This window comes from Dipodomys ordii, unplaced genomic scaffold (assembly GCF_000151885.1).
Source record: "Dipodomys ordii isolate 6190 unplaced genomic scaffold, Dord_2.0 Scaffold196, whole genome shotgun sequence".
NCBI lineage: Eukaryota > Metazoa > Chordata > Mammalia > Rodentia > Heteromyidae > Dipodomys > Dipodomys ordii.
Genome location: NW_012267412.1, coordinates 5,416 through 18,992, shown reverse-complemented (window position 1 = coordinate 18,992; position 13,577 = coordinate 5,416). Strand labels below are relative to the sequence as shown.

At 37.7% G+C, this 13,577-nt stretch overlaps 1 protein-coding gene across 1 annotated transcript in view; it reads right to left on the bottom strand.

The window, feature by feature from the left end:
- The window catches only part of LOC105999676 (vacuolar protein sorting-associated protein 8 homolog), a 49,257-nt gene extending 35,946 nt beyond the window's left edge, over positions 1-13,311 (bottom strand). Inside the window, exons 1-3 of the mRNA XM_013034760.1 lie at positions 13,223-13,311; positions 10,968-11,137; positions 7,643-7,808 (exon numbers count right to left, since the gene is read on the bottom strand). Coding sequence (XP_012890214.1) covers positions 7,643-7,808; positions 10,968-11,137; positions 13,223-13,249 — 363 coding nt within the window. The 5' untranslated portion in view covers positions 13,250-13,311. The remainder of the gene's footprint in view (positions 1-7,642; positions 7,809-10,967; positions 11,138-13,222) is intronic.
- Between the last annotated feature and the right edge of the window lie 266 nt (positions 13,312-13,577).

Below are 13,577 nucleotides of genomic sequence, written 5' to 3'. Positions count from 1 at the left end.
CCATGTGAACAAGTATGGATTTCTTTCCATGTATCTGCTAGGAGTTTGCAAACTTGGGGAAAAAAAATATTCTTAGTTGGAATTTAACCCTTCCTATTGCTATACAGTCTAGTTCACCAAGGCAGTGCTTGCTCATTCTGCTAACCCTGCCTAGGACATCCTTCATTTCAGATAGTGCAGTTTTACTCTAGATATTCTGACCTTTTGTCTAACTTTCATATCTTCATTCAATATATTCAATCTTTTCTCTAGCTTAATGAATGTACTGAATATAATTATAACAATTTTAAATGTCCCTGTCTAAATTATTCTATTTCTGGGTCAAAAAGTTTCAGTAATTTTTTCTTCATTATGACATATTTTCTTAATTCTTTGTGTATCTCGTAATTTTTTTACTGTAAAGATACTGTACAGAGGGGGGCTGGGAAGGTGGCTCAGTGGTAGAGTGCTTGCCTTGCATGCATGAGGCCCTGGGTTCGATTCCTCAGCACCATAGAAGCAGAAAAAGCTGGAAGTGGTGCTGTGGCTCAAGTGGTAGAGCGCCAGCCTTGAGCTGAAGAGCTGAGGGACAGTGCCCAGGCCCAGAGTTCAGGCCCCACAACTGGCAAAAAAAAAAAAGATACTGTACAGAGGGGGGTTACAGTTACATGAGTAAGGTAATGACTACATTTTCTATGGAGCACTGTTACCCCAGGTTTTGTTTTCCTCCTACTATCCCTTCCCTCCCAACCTCCCCAACTACCGCCCCCCCCCCGTATTGTCTCACTGTTACAATGGGCCAATCTGTATCCTTGTTTCAGAATTTTGTTAGTTCCCTTCCCCTCCCCAAATTAAAAAAAATGTATATACAAGATGCAGGACACCAGGATCAAATACAACAGGGGTTAGTATCTGTTAATTTTTTAACAAGGGTGTTGGATATATTTTAAATTCCTTGCAAATCCTTGAGCTTTTTCTAGATGTGGTTAAGATCCTAGGAAATAGTTTGTTTTTTTTTCTTTTTAGGTTTTGTTTTCAAGCTCTGTTGGTGTTATCACAAAGCAGAAGTTAGTCTAGGGTTAAATCCCCCTTTCCCTTTTCAGGGTAAGACTTACTGTTCTCAGTGCTGACCTGTGAATTAAAAAGCCTTCCAGGCTAGCTGGCAGAAATAGGCATTATTTCTAACTGTAGGTCAGTTTAGGACAATGTCCCACTTAAAATTCGTTTAGGTGGTACTTCTGTGATCTCAAGAACTTTCCTTACATAAGTGGGCCAGTATTCAACGGTATAGTCAAAGAACTCTCTCCTCTGTCCAATATTCATTCTCTCCTGCAAACTCTAGCCACGTTGGCTCTGCTGGCTTTCTTGACCTTTCTCCTTGACTGTGAGAGACTGCGCAGCTCTATCTCACTAGCCGCCTTCTGACTCATGGCTTGAAGTTTCTCTAGGCAGTAATTTAAGGATAATCTTACGTTTGAAGTCATTTGCTCTCCCCTCCCCCCACTTGAAAAATCAGGATCACTGTCTAACATTGTCTGCTGCCCAATATTTTAAGAACCATTATTTTCAAATATTTTATTTTTTCCTCCCTCAAGAAACTCCGAACAAATCCAGTATTGGAAGTCCCTGTATTACCTTTATAAATTCCAAAAAGTTATAAATTCTGAAACATATCTGGCTAAGTAAGGGACAGTGGATTGTAAAAACAGGCATTTCAATTAGAAGGGTTTACAAATGTCAGCCTCCTCACATTCTACTTAGTCCATGTTCTGCTGCTATAACAGACTACCACAGGTGTAGGCACGTATTTGGTTCATAATGCTGCAGGCTGAGAGTCTAAGATCAAGGAGCACATTGGTGAGGGCTTTCTTGCTACACTGAAATATAGTAATGGGCATCACAAGGTGAGAATGAAGGTCAGTGCTAGCTCCTTTTCTTATAAAGCCCCAGTCCCATCATGAAGGTCCTGATCTCTTGCCTTCATGACCTAAGTGCATTTCTAAGAACACTCAAATACCAGCAATGTACAAATTTGGGGCCTGAGCTCTCAACACATTAACTGTGTGGGAGACACCCATTCACAGCACTGTACTTACAAAAATAAATACACATGTATTTTTACATGTGTGTCAGTTTAATATGTAGTTTTAGAAATTTGGCAGTTTAATGTGTTGAAAAAAGTAGCATGTTGCTATTTTAATGTTTAAAAAAATCACTGGTAAAATATGTTCTCACATTTTATGATATAATGAAAGGTTCTTTCTGAATATGATGAGGTTTATTTAAATATAATTAAGAGGGATGATTTAAAGTACATTGTAATATATATCATGTATTGTATACCAGAAAGTTTTTTTTTAAGTTTTGAACTTATATTTCCATCAAAGGTAGTTCTATACAATGATTTAAAAATCTTTTCTTAATACTAATGTCACACTTACTTAAGTCTCTTGGACACAACCTTTTTCTGTATTATAATAGCTGCACAAACTTGTAGGCTGTTAAGCACCTATAATTATATAGCTCTGGAAAGTGGTGAGGACTTGGCAGATAAGAGGGATGTGGCTGACTATCCATTTCCCACAACAATCACTGGATCAAATCACCCCTTCTGTTTTAATCACTGAATGTTTCTTATTCTTTTAATAATAACCTTGTTACTTAGACCTTGCCTACTTAACTCTTCAACCTTATTTCTTGCTATCTTCCTTTTTAGCCATTCTGTTTACAGTCACACACACACACACACACACACACACACACACACACACACACACACACACACACACACACACACACACACACACATATATGTTTGATTATATTTGAGATAGGGTCTTATTATTGTCATTCATTATTGTTTTAAACTCCTGAGCACAAGGCATAGACTACCACATCCAGCTCAGCCTCTGATTCTTTTTTTTGGATCCGGTTGTGGGGGCTGAACTCTGGGCCTGGGCGCTGTCCCTCAGCTCTTCAGCTCAAGGCTAGCACTCTACCAACTTGAGCCACAGCGCCACTTCCGGTTTTTTCTGCTTATGTGGTGCTGAGGAATCGAACCCAGGGCCTCATGCATGCGAGGCAAGCACTCTCCCACTGAGCCACCTTCCCAGCCCCTCAGCCTCTGATTCTTGAACAGTCGTTTTTCTCCTCAGCTCCTTTGTGACTACTATTCTTTCTTGCCTAAAAAGTTTTTCCCATGATTATTCTCTTTGTATCATTCACATTTAATCTTAAGGGTTCCCTCTACCACCCCCCCCACCCCCGCTATCCAATCCAAAGTAAATTTCCCTCATGTTTCTTTCCTCATAATATTATGTCCTTTCCCTACATACCTATTTACATACCTATTTACATACCTATTACAATTCAAAACTATGTATTTGACATTACATATATTTACTTAATTATCTGGCTCCTCTACAGAGATAAAGCTATTGATGGTGAGAGTCTGTTCTATTTTATTTATTTTTGCTGTTCACCAATTTATACTTTGTACAGTACCAAGAACAGTCTTTGGCCCAGGGGAGGCATGAAATATTGGCTAAAATGATTAATCATTTGGCACTAGACTATAATAACAAGCTTATTAGAAAATGGATGAAAGTCTGCTGAAAAAGTTTCATTTATATTAGAATCACTGATCATCTCTGTGTACTTCTGAGACATATTACTTTTTACTTAATTTATAAGTTTAATTTAGAAAATATTCTTTTGAGAAAGGTGCTAACACCAAACACTGAAATATCATCTCTTAGTATTTAATTTGAATGTAACCATTATTAAGCATTAATAATGTGACCATTATTAAAATGGACAAACAAAAACAAGTCATTAACACCAGCATTCTTACATTAAACACCTCATATAACCAAACATTCATTTGGAAATTCAAATAAATAAGCAATATACAATAGTTAACAGAAAATTATGACCAGTGAACCGAAATAAATATAATTTTCTGAATAATTACTTGACAGTAGTATATATTTCCTTCTGACATTATAAAGAAAAAACATTTTTCAAGACAATCCTAAAATCCAAGAGATAAACCAACTCCATGTACTGGAGCAAAAATTAGTATATTTCATTTCGTTCTCTCCCTCTGTGATTCTTAAGGGTAAGTGAGCAGGGTATGTTTAAGGATCTTCTCATATTTACCTATCAGTAAAAAAGGAGTAGCCACAGACGTTCTTAGCTCTCTACTTCAAATAATATGCTAGAAAACTTCTAGGGTCAGGGATATGGCTCAAGTGGTAGAGCAATTGCAAGGTCCTGAGTTCAAACCTTAGTACTATCAAAAATAAGTTTCTAGTGAATGTCTAAATATTTTTTTTGGGGGGGGCCTGGGAAGGTGGCTCAGTGGTAGAGCACTTGCCTTGAATGCATGAGGCCCTGGGTTTGATTCCTCAGTACCACATAAGCAAAAAGAAAAAAGCCGGAAGTGGCGCTGTGGCTCAAGTTGTAGAGCGCTAGCCTTGAGCAGAAGAGCTGAGGGACAGCACCCAGGCCCAGAGTTCAGGCCCCATGACCGGAGCCCCCCCCCAAAAAAAAACAAAAAACAAAACAAAATAAAATAAATATTTTCGGGGGTTTTGTTGAGCCTGTAAGGCTGCTCTCAAGAACAGCAAGCTTTGTTAATAACAGAAACTGAGACATAGTTAAGTTTGTTTCACTCCCCCCACCCCCGTTTTGAGTTTATATTGAGTTTGAGTTTGTCAAATTCTTTATTGCCCAATAATCATTTCTGAAAAATTAATAGCAAGCTAATTTCATCTAATGATAATCAGTACCAATGAAGACAGAATTTGCTATAAGTTTAATAAAATAATTGAAGATGAAATTTAAATTATTTGATTGAATTTAAATTATTTGATCATACTAATGTGCATAATATTTGTTAAAAAAGTAGAATGTTGAGTACTTCAACTGAAATTAGTCTGTCCTATGCATTTCACTTGTGTGTAAAATGTAGAGGAAACAAAAAGAGAATCATATAGACTTGCAGGGTCTACTCAACAGCCTGGGAAACTTCAGACTGAGCTGCTGTAAACCTGGGGGTGTGGGTGGGGAGATAAGGAAAGCCATTCAGGTCCTTTCTACAGCTAAAAATAGAAGTTCTTATCTAGAGGAAAACAAGCTTTCATATCTACATATCCATAGAAACTTGTTTACAGGCAACTAATATATCACAATAACTGGTGATATGAATTGATCAGTGATAAAAAAAGAAATGAGATAAATACAGCAGGAAGAATGTCTATGTGTCAAGACCACAGTTTTGAGGGTAACTGTTGCAGTCATTTTGAGTTAAGAGTCAGAGAATAAACAAGTAAAGGACAATTATTATAAGTCTCTATAATAGATGAAACAAAAAGCTATTTGATAGAAGAATCATGCTACAAAGGAGGTGAGGTGTTTCAAATGTATTATCTATACTCTGTGTAGAGCAATGGATACCAGTGAACTGACTTCTGATTCACTGGGGCCCTTCCTGTGTTCCCCTCCATGTGTGTGTAGGAACTGAATCTGGAATGACAGATTTTTCAAAGGAAATAACAGAACAAAGTAACACTTTCATGCACTAAAGTTTAATGAGAACCATACCACTACAGAATTAGTATCTTATTGCAAAATTTCCTTCCTTCTCTCCCTCTTGTTTCCTCTTCCCTTTCCCTTCCTTTCTTTTCCTTTTCCTTTTTTGGTGCCTCTCCTGGGCTAGAATGCAGGGTCTGGGACATATTTCTGGCTTCTTGGTGGTTAACTAGAGATAAGGGTCCCTTGAGCACCTGTGTGAGCTGGCTTTGAATTGTGATCTTCCAATGTCAGACTCCTGAGTAGCTAGGATTGTAGGTGTGAGCCACTGATACTTGGCTTAAAATAAAAATGTTAATGGTTTCACACAAGGCTGAGAAACCTTAATTAACACTCTCAATATTGCATGGATATATTTTAAAAATCAACTTTATCAGGTTTTAATAAAGCCAGGATGATAAAAATAGAATGGGCTGGTGGCAGGGAAAGAAGTAGTGATGCTAATTTTACAAACATGAGTTGGACACTCAGTTGGTGTCCAGATAATAGAATTGCTGTTTGAATTAGTCTTAGAAAAGGTATCAGATATTTGAAGTAAGAACTTGAGAGTAGTTACATTTATCTTGTCTGCCTTTTTTTTTTTTTTTGCCAGGGCCTGTACACTGTCCCTCAGCTTCTTTTGCTCAAGGCTAGCATTCTACTACTTGGGCCACAACACCTTTTCTGGCTTTTTTTTGTTTATGTGGTACTGATGAATCGAACCCAGGCCTTCACGCATGCTAGGCAAGCACTCTACTTCTAGGCCACATTCCTAGCCCTTGTCTGCCATTTTATCCCTAGCATATAATGCAATGCCTGGTACAGCATTTAATACAAACTGTGTAAAAATACAAATGGAATTGCTATTACTGGAGTAGATACTGAGTAAGGAAAGTCTAAATTATTATCTGGTGTAGTGGTCCTGAGGTCTTCTCTGGCTTTGCTTCTGATACAACACTGAAAGTTGATAAAAAAAAAAAAAGAGAAAAGTAACAGGTCCAATTTTTTTGCTACATGACACTGAAGGCCACTTACAGAATTGTGTGCTATCAAGAAAGGAGTGGGAAGCAACAAAAGTGGTCACACTTCAGAGAAGAAGTGCAGCTTAGTACAACACAATGGTGATGTCACTCTTGACTTCTGGTGTGTCAAGTTCTGTTCTCCCAAAAGCTGTCAATCAGTAGAGCTCAAACTCTGCTCTACTGCCTGCTTTTTAAAAAAGCCACACAAATCAATAAAAACTATATAGTCAATGAAGACAATGAAAAACCTCACAAATGACCAATAAGTTAATGCTGATTAATTTATATTGCATTAATTTTTTGGAAGAAATTTATCAGTAGAGAAAGTCCTGTAGGGAGGGTACCCTTGGTCTATCCCTGAGAAACAGGTGATTCCAAGTCCTTAGGCACATAGGTTCTCTTCAGTACGGGCAAGTACTCATTTTCCCTCACCAACCTGTTACTCTGTCAGAGGTTCTCAAAGGTAGATTCATGTCTACATCCTCTCATGACCTTCTCAAGGGAAGGACATATTTCACTTTTTTGCATTTTCTTTCTTTTTGTTGTCAGTCATGGGGCTTGAACTCTGGGCTTGGGCGCTGTCCCTGTGCTCTTCAGCTCAAGGCGAGCGCTCTACCGCTTGAGCCACAGCGCCACTTGTTGTTTACTAGTAGTTTATTGGAGATAAGAGTCTCACAGACTTTCTTGCCCAGGCTGGCTTTGAACTGCAATACTCAGATCTCAGCCTCCTGTGTAGCTAGGATTACAGGCCTGAGCCACTGGCGCCTTTTTTTATGAGTATAAATTAGTTGTAGCCACTGGAGCCTGGCTGCATTTTCTTTTTTTATGACTATAAATTAGTTGTACAGAGGAGGTTCTATTGTAATAGTTCTAGGACTTGTCTTGTTTTTCAGTGCTGAGTAGAGAGAAGAGGCTCTTCCAACACCAAATAGCAAGAAGATGCCACATGTACTCAATATCCATTGTCAATCTGCTGAGGCTTATAAGTTCTAAAGAAGATGAGGAAAAGCCAAAAGGATATTGCAATAAAAAAACAATGTCCCCTTTGACACAGAAACAGGTCTTACCTGTGATGGGGTTATCCTTCCTTGTTTAACTTCAGATGAATTTTCACTTAGTTTTCCGACTTTGTTACTTGAGCTGCATTTGTAGCATGTCCATCTCATTTGCCCCTCGATTTCTACGGTGCATTCTTTGTTTTGTAGACAGAATGAATGATACAAGTGGCCACAGCTGCAAAATGAAGGCAATCAGTCTATGCTTTTTGTTACCATAAAACTCACAAACACAAACTGTGGTGGAGAGTACTTATACGTGTAAAGGTTCCTAATAGGCCGCAGTGCACTGCCAGTTATATTTGGCAGAAATTGGGAAAGGAAATGATCTTGCTGCTGACTTTGCTTTTTAAAAACCCAAACTCTCATATTTGTGTCCTTGAACGCAATCACAGTTCTGTGACTACAGGCCACCTGGAGTATGAGTTAAACTTCTGTCCATTCCCAAACTATGAAGTTTTGAAAGTAATTTTAGGTAACTGGAAAAAAAAGAAACAACAATCCAGCAGCTGGAAAAGTCATTGTTATTTAAGTAGTGTGGAAATAATATTAGTAGTCTATCATATCAAATTCAAAGCAAGAGTTAGGACTTGATGAAACACTGATAACATGTCATTGCTGCACTATTCCTGTGAAGAAATTCCCTAGTGATTATATGAATGATCAAACTCTTAGAAGTTGAATACTGAATATGAGCCAGTTGTCTTTACTGATTCCTCCTTTTTTCCCAACTTAAAATGTTGGAGTAGCCCACAAGTCAGTTAGATAGTCTTTATATTCTTATGTAGTCTTTACATTATTTCTCTTCTCTATGCTTTTTTTTTCTGTTCATAACTGATTTCTTTTATACTCATCTTCTCTCTATTGCCTTTGCTGCTGTGATTACTTCTGGTTTTACACTAAAAATACCATAGGCTCAAATTTATACTTTTATTCCAAACTTATACCCTAAACCCTACCTAGTCTTCTTAAGAATTCTAGTCTGGATATCTAATAAGCATCTGGATATCTAATAAGTCAGCCTGACTGTTCTTTCTTTCTCACTATAAGTAAATCCTATTAGCTCTACTTTAAAATTATATTCCAAATCCTCCTTTCTAAGTTCTTTGCTATTGTCCAAGGCCATCTCTCTAACAGACTACAGCAGTTGCCTAACTGGCCACTCTACTTTTCCTTCTGATCCTTCATAATCCATTCTATGGACACAGCAATCAGACTGACCCCTTAAGAAATAAAGCAAAGTCAGGTGCCAGTGGCTCACGCCTATAATCCTAGCTACTCAGGAGGCTGAGATCTGAGGAGTGTGGTTTGAAGCCAGGCCAGGCAAGAAAGTCTGTTGAGACTCCTATCTCCAATAAAGCACCAGAAAACCAAAAGTGGCTCTGTGGCTCAAGTGACAGAGTACTAGCCTTGAGCTGAAGAGCTGAGGGACAGTGCCCAGGCCCAGAGTACAAGCCCCACATAAAAAAAGGAATAAAGCAGCCAGGCGCTGGCTGCTCACATCTGTAATCCTAGCAACTCAAGAGGCTGAGATCTGAGGATTGCAGTTCAAAGCCAGCCTGAGCAGGAAAGTCTGTAAGATTCTTATCTCCAGTTAACCACCAAAAAACTTGAAGTGGAATTGTGGCTCAAGGGGTAGAATGCTAACCTTGAACAAAAGATCTAAGGGACAGCGCCAGGTCTTGAGTTCAAGCCTCAATACTGGAAAAAGAAAACAACACAAGAAAAACAAAAAAAAAAAAAAAAAAAACAGAAAAAGAAAACTAAAATTAGATCCTTATATATCACCAATAGCTTCTCATCTCAGGGGAGGAGTCTAACCTGGCCTCTGCTCCTCCTCTTAAGTCCTTTCTTGTCATTTCCCCTTCCTTTTCTGCTCAGGCTGACTAGCCTGCTCACCAGCTACTACTCCAGGGCACTAAAATGCAGCTGCCTCAGTCTCCACATGCCTGTGGGAAACACTCGATCTGAGGCTGCCTGGCACAGTGAGGTTTTTCTCAACTGCTCTTTAGAAATAAGGTGCTTTCAGTATTCTCTTTCCTATATACCATGTTTTATTTTCATCATTGCATTTTTATTAGTCTTCAAAATTATATTTATGTTCATAAGTTAACAGTGAGGCATCCCCTAACCACTCTACATAAAATACTAGTCCCTCAAATTCTGTGTCCTTAAACATGCCTTATTTTTTTCCAGAGTAGCAATTACTGTCTAGTTTTCTCGTTTGTTTATTGTCTGCCTGTGTCACTAGACTATAGACTCCATAAAGCAGTTCCTTTGTTTTGTTGTTTTCCTCAACTATTTGAATAGGAATGGGTAGATAGTAAATGTTCAATAAAAACCCATCTTCTTCCAAACTCCAAATCTACCAATCTTCCTATGAAGTTGACAGCAGCATAGTTCTTACTCATGCAAGGCTGGTCAAGTATCTTATATACGTTTCTCATTTCAGCTTCACAAAACCCTATGACGGAGGAATCATTTCCATCTCAACTTACACATGAAGAAAAGAAGATAGAAAAAGAGGTTTAATTTGTCCAAAATCTCATGTGGCATGTGGCAGAGTTGGATTTGATCTCAAGCAGTTTGGTTCCAGAGTCCATATTAGCAGGCATTGTAAACCTAGGTCCTACATGTGTGCACGAGGCCTCTTCTTTCTTTGTAGTGTGAGTTCATAGAATCTCTTGGCTGATGATTCCTAAATTTATATTTCCAGCTTTAACAGTCTCCAGATTTCTGATTAGAATGTCTGTCTACCAGAAGACCCTGCTTGCATGTTTAACAGCCATCTCAAACCTAAAATTAGCACAATAAAACCTTTGATTTCATTAGTTCCTTCCACTTATCCTTCCTTATCTTGGGCAGGAATATCATGTTCATTCAGTTGCTTAGGCCAAAGATATTATTAATGTTTCCCTTACACTTCATATCTAATGTAGCAGCAAGTTAGCTCTCCCCTAAAATATACTCGGAGTTCAAACGCCTCTCAGCATCTCATTCCTACCTCTCTCATTCTGTTCAAATGTCATCTCCTCAGAGATGCCTTCCCTCATTGTGCTTTCCTAAAATAGCACTCTTTTCCAGCACATGCCATCCTTCTATCCCTGTGTTGAGTTGCATGTTTTTCCACCAATCTCAGTAGCTGGAATTTATTTGTTGTCTTGACACCCTAACTCCTTTCTTTCTCCCAATTCCCATGCAGAATGGAAGGGCAGACACTCTGTCTTTCTCTCTGCTTGAATGACTGGGACTGTGAATCCATATGCATGCACTCTTGCCTGCTAATGTCACACAAGTACATAAGTCACACAAGTAATAATTCCCTTTCCTCTCCTACCTAAAGACAATAATTTCATCAGCCATTTCTTGGCGTCTCTTGTACTGCTGCAGACATACTGAGCAATAATCCTGTTTAGGATTCAGCCCTCTTGTGACCGAAGCTCTCAGGTTACACAATGACCAGTGGAGATCTTGGTTTAGAAGGCTGGTTGTTGTTTCTAGTAGAGTCTAATGAAGACCAAAACAAGAAAACAAGCAAAAGGTTATAAAACGAAAGATAGAGATGAGTGAGAAACAATGTCTGTTTTTCAACTACAAACAACCCAAATTAAGAGCACATTCCAAAGGATAAAATTATAAAAAACAGCCATCAATAGTCCACAAACTTAAGCAGTTAATTAATTAATTATGGTACTGGGGATTGAACTCAGGGCCACATTTTCTAGATAAATAGTCTATGACAGGCCCTCAGTCCTTTCGCTTTGTTTGTTTTTCAGGTTAAGAGACTGGTAGGCAATAACTTTGTCTGAGGCCAGCCTTGAACTTTGGTCCCCTACCTGTAGAGTAGTTGGAATTATAGGCATAAGCTACCATGTCCAACTGTATTTGAGATAAGGTCTTGCTAACTTCCCCGCTGCCCCCACTCCCCCAGAACTGGACTTGAATGTGATCCTCCTTTTCCTGCCACTTAAGTAGCTGGGATTACAAGCATAAGTCACCATACCAGACCCTTTACACATGCATGGTCATACATGAAAACTCCCAAGTCTGTTACTAGATTCAATCTGAGAAATGAATTCTGCCAGTCTGTGGCTTCAATATTGATAGCGTTCAAATGGCTATGCAAATCAAACTCTATTAATTACATTTATATAATAACTTCTCCCTGGATGGCTCAGGCTGTTAGAGAATAGACTAGATCTGATTAGATCTGATTTTTTTTTTTTTAGGTTGAAACTGTATCCATGTCAATGTTTTAAATAATCTTCCCCTTGAAAAGCTAATGCTCATTTACTCAGCTTTCATCTCCCTTGGGAAGAGATCACATTTTCTTGAGCAGCACTTTTTAAGTCATTTGAATCTATTTAAGCCATATAAAGACATTTTCTCTGCTATCACATTGTTTTAAGGATGTCTGTGCTTCTGAAGTACTTTTGTCATAAGGTACTACTTGCTACCATTCACATATATCGTTTGGATGTCCAGTTGGTTCCCAGAGAAGGGCGAGGGGCAACTCACCTCTCCTTGCTATATAGCTTAGCTCTTCTAACTTTACTTATAATGCAAACATTTTTGTTTTAGCTGCTTAACTATCCTAATTCTTCTCAATCAATATTATCTTTTCCTATTCTTTCACAGTTGGCAAAATTTTTCTACTTTATACTCAGCTTTACTTCTAATAATCTAGGATCTAGATTATTATTAAACTATTAAACTATATTGAGCAAAACAGCAATTTTTTTTTTTTTTTGGTGGTATTAGAGTTTGAAAGCAGGGCTTCATGCTTGCGAGGCAGGCAACTTGAGCCTGGCTTTATCCTCCTATTTAAGCTTCCTACTATAATTAGGATGACAAGTATGTACCACCACACCCAGCTATGGATTGAGACAGCTCTTGTGAACTATTTTGCCTGGGTGGGATGGCATCTGACCATAATCTTTCTGATCTCAGAATAAGCCATCATTGCCCAGCATAAAACTGCAATTCTTGTACCTCCTAAAAATAGTTGTGTACTAAAATTTTCTTTTTCTTCTCTTTTAAATTCTTAAAAAAGCAAACATTGTATCTAACATGCCTTAATTATATCTTCTCTAAGGATATAAACACCAAACTGGCTCTTACTAAGAATTAAAGGTATAGATAGTTTTGAGTTAAAGGAAGACTAATGACAACTTTTGGTTAGTAGCAATGACCTGTTTCAGAATATGAAAAATAACACTCATATAACATTATTCTGAAATTTCATGCTGCCCCTTGCTTTTTAGAGCTTATAATTTTGTAATCATTTTTTTTCCAGAAAATCTCTCATACTTTCATCTTGAAGATACTAGTTTCACTGCCAATGAATCAAAAAATAAAATTGAATTTTAATTAGATACATATTCTGGAATATACACATGTAAGTGAAAATTAAAATCAAGGAAAAATTTAACTAGGAAAAAAATACCCATACATCTTAATCTACTTTTATTTTTAGTGGGCAGATAGCTAGTTTTAAAAGAATAAACATAAAGGCAAAGGAGAGGAAAAGGAAGACAACAGAAAGGAGAAAGTGTAGCTTGTTTTCTGAGCGTAACAAGTTAGCTTACTTACTTGTTCATAGTTAAAGGTGTCTAACATTCCCAGAATAAGTCCCTGGATTTCTCCAAGTTTTCCTTTTCCATAAACTGGGTCCTAATTAGAAAAAAAAGTTAAAAATATAATTCTGATTCGATTCTTGATACTTAAAAATTACTTTAAAATATAAGGTATCTGTAGGCCAAATGTTCCTAAGATTTGTTTTTAACAGTCAAAGGTAACGTCCACTGGAAATACACAGTATTCTTTCTGAATATCTCAAATATATCAGAAAAAGTGAAAATGCCCGAAGCCCCTTCTTAACAATCTTCTTTGCAAATATATTAAACTTCTCTGTGGTTCTGTTTCTGTGAGAAGTTTCTTCTTTATT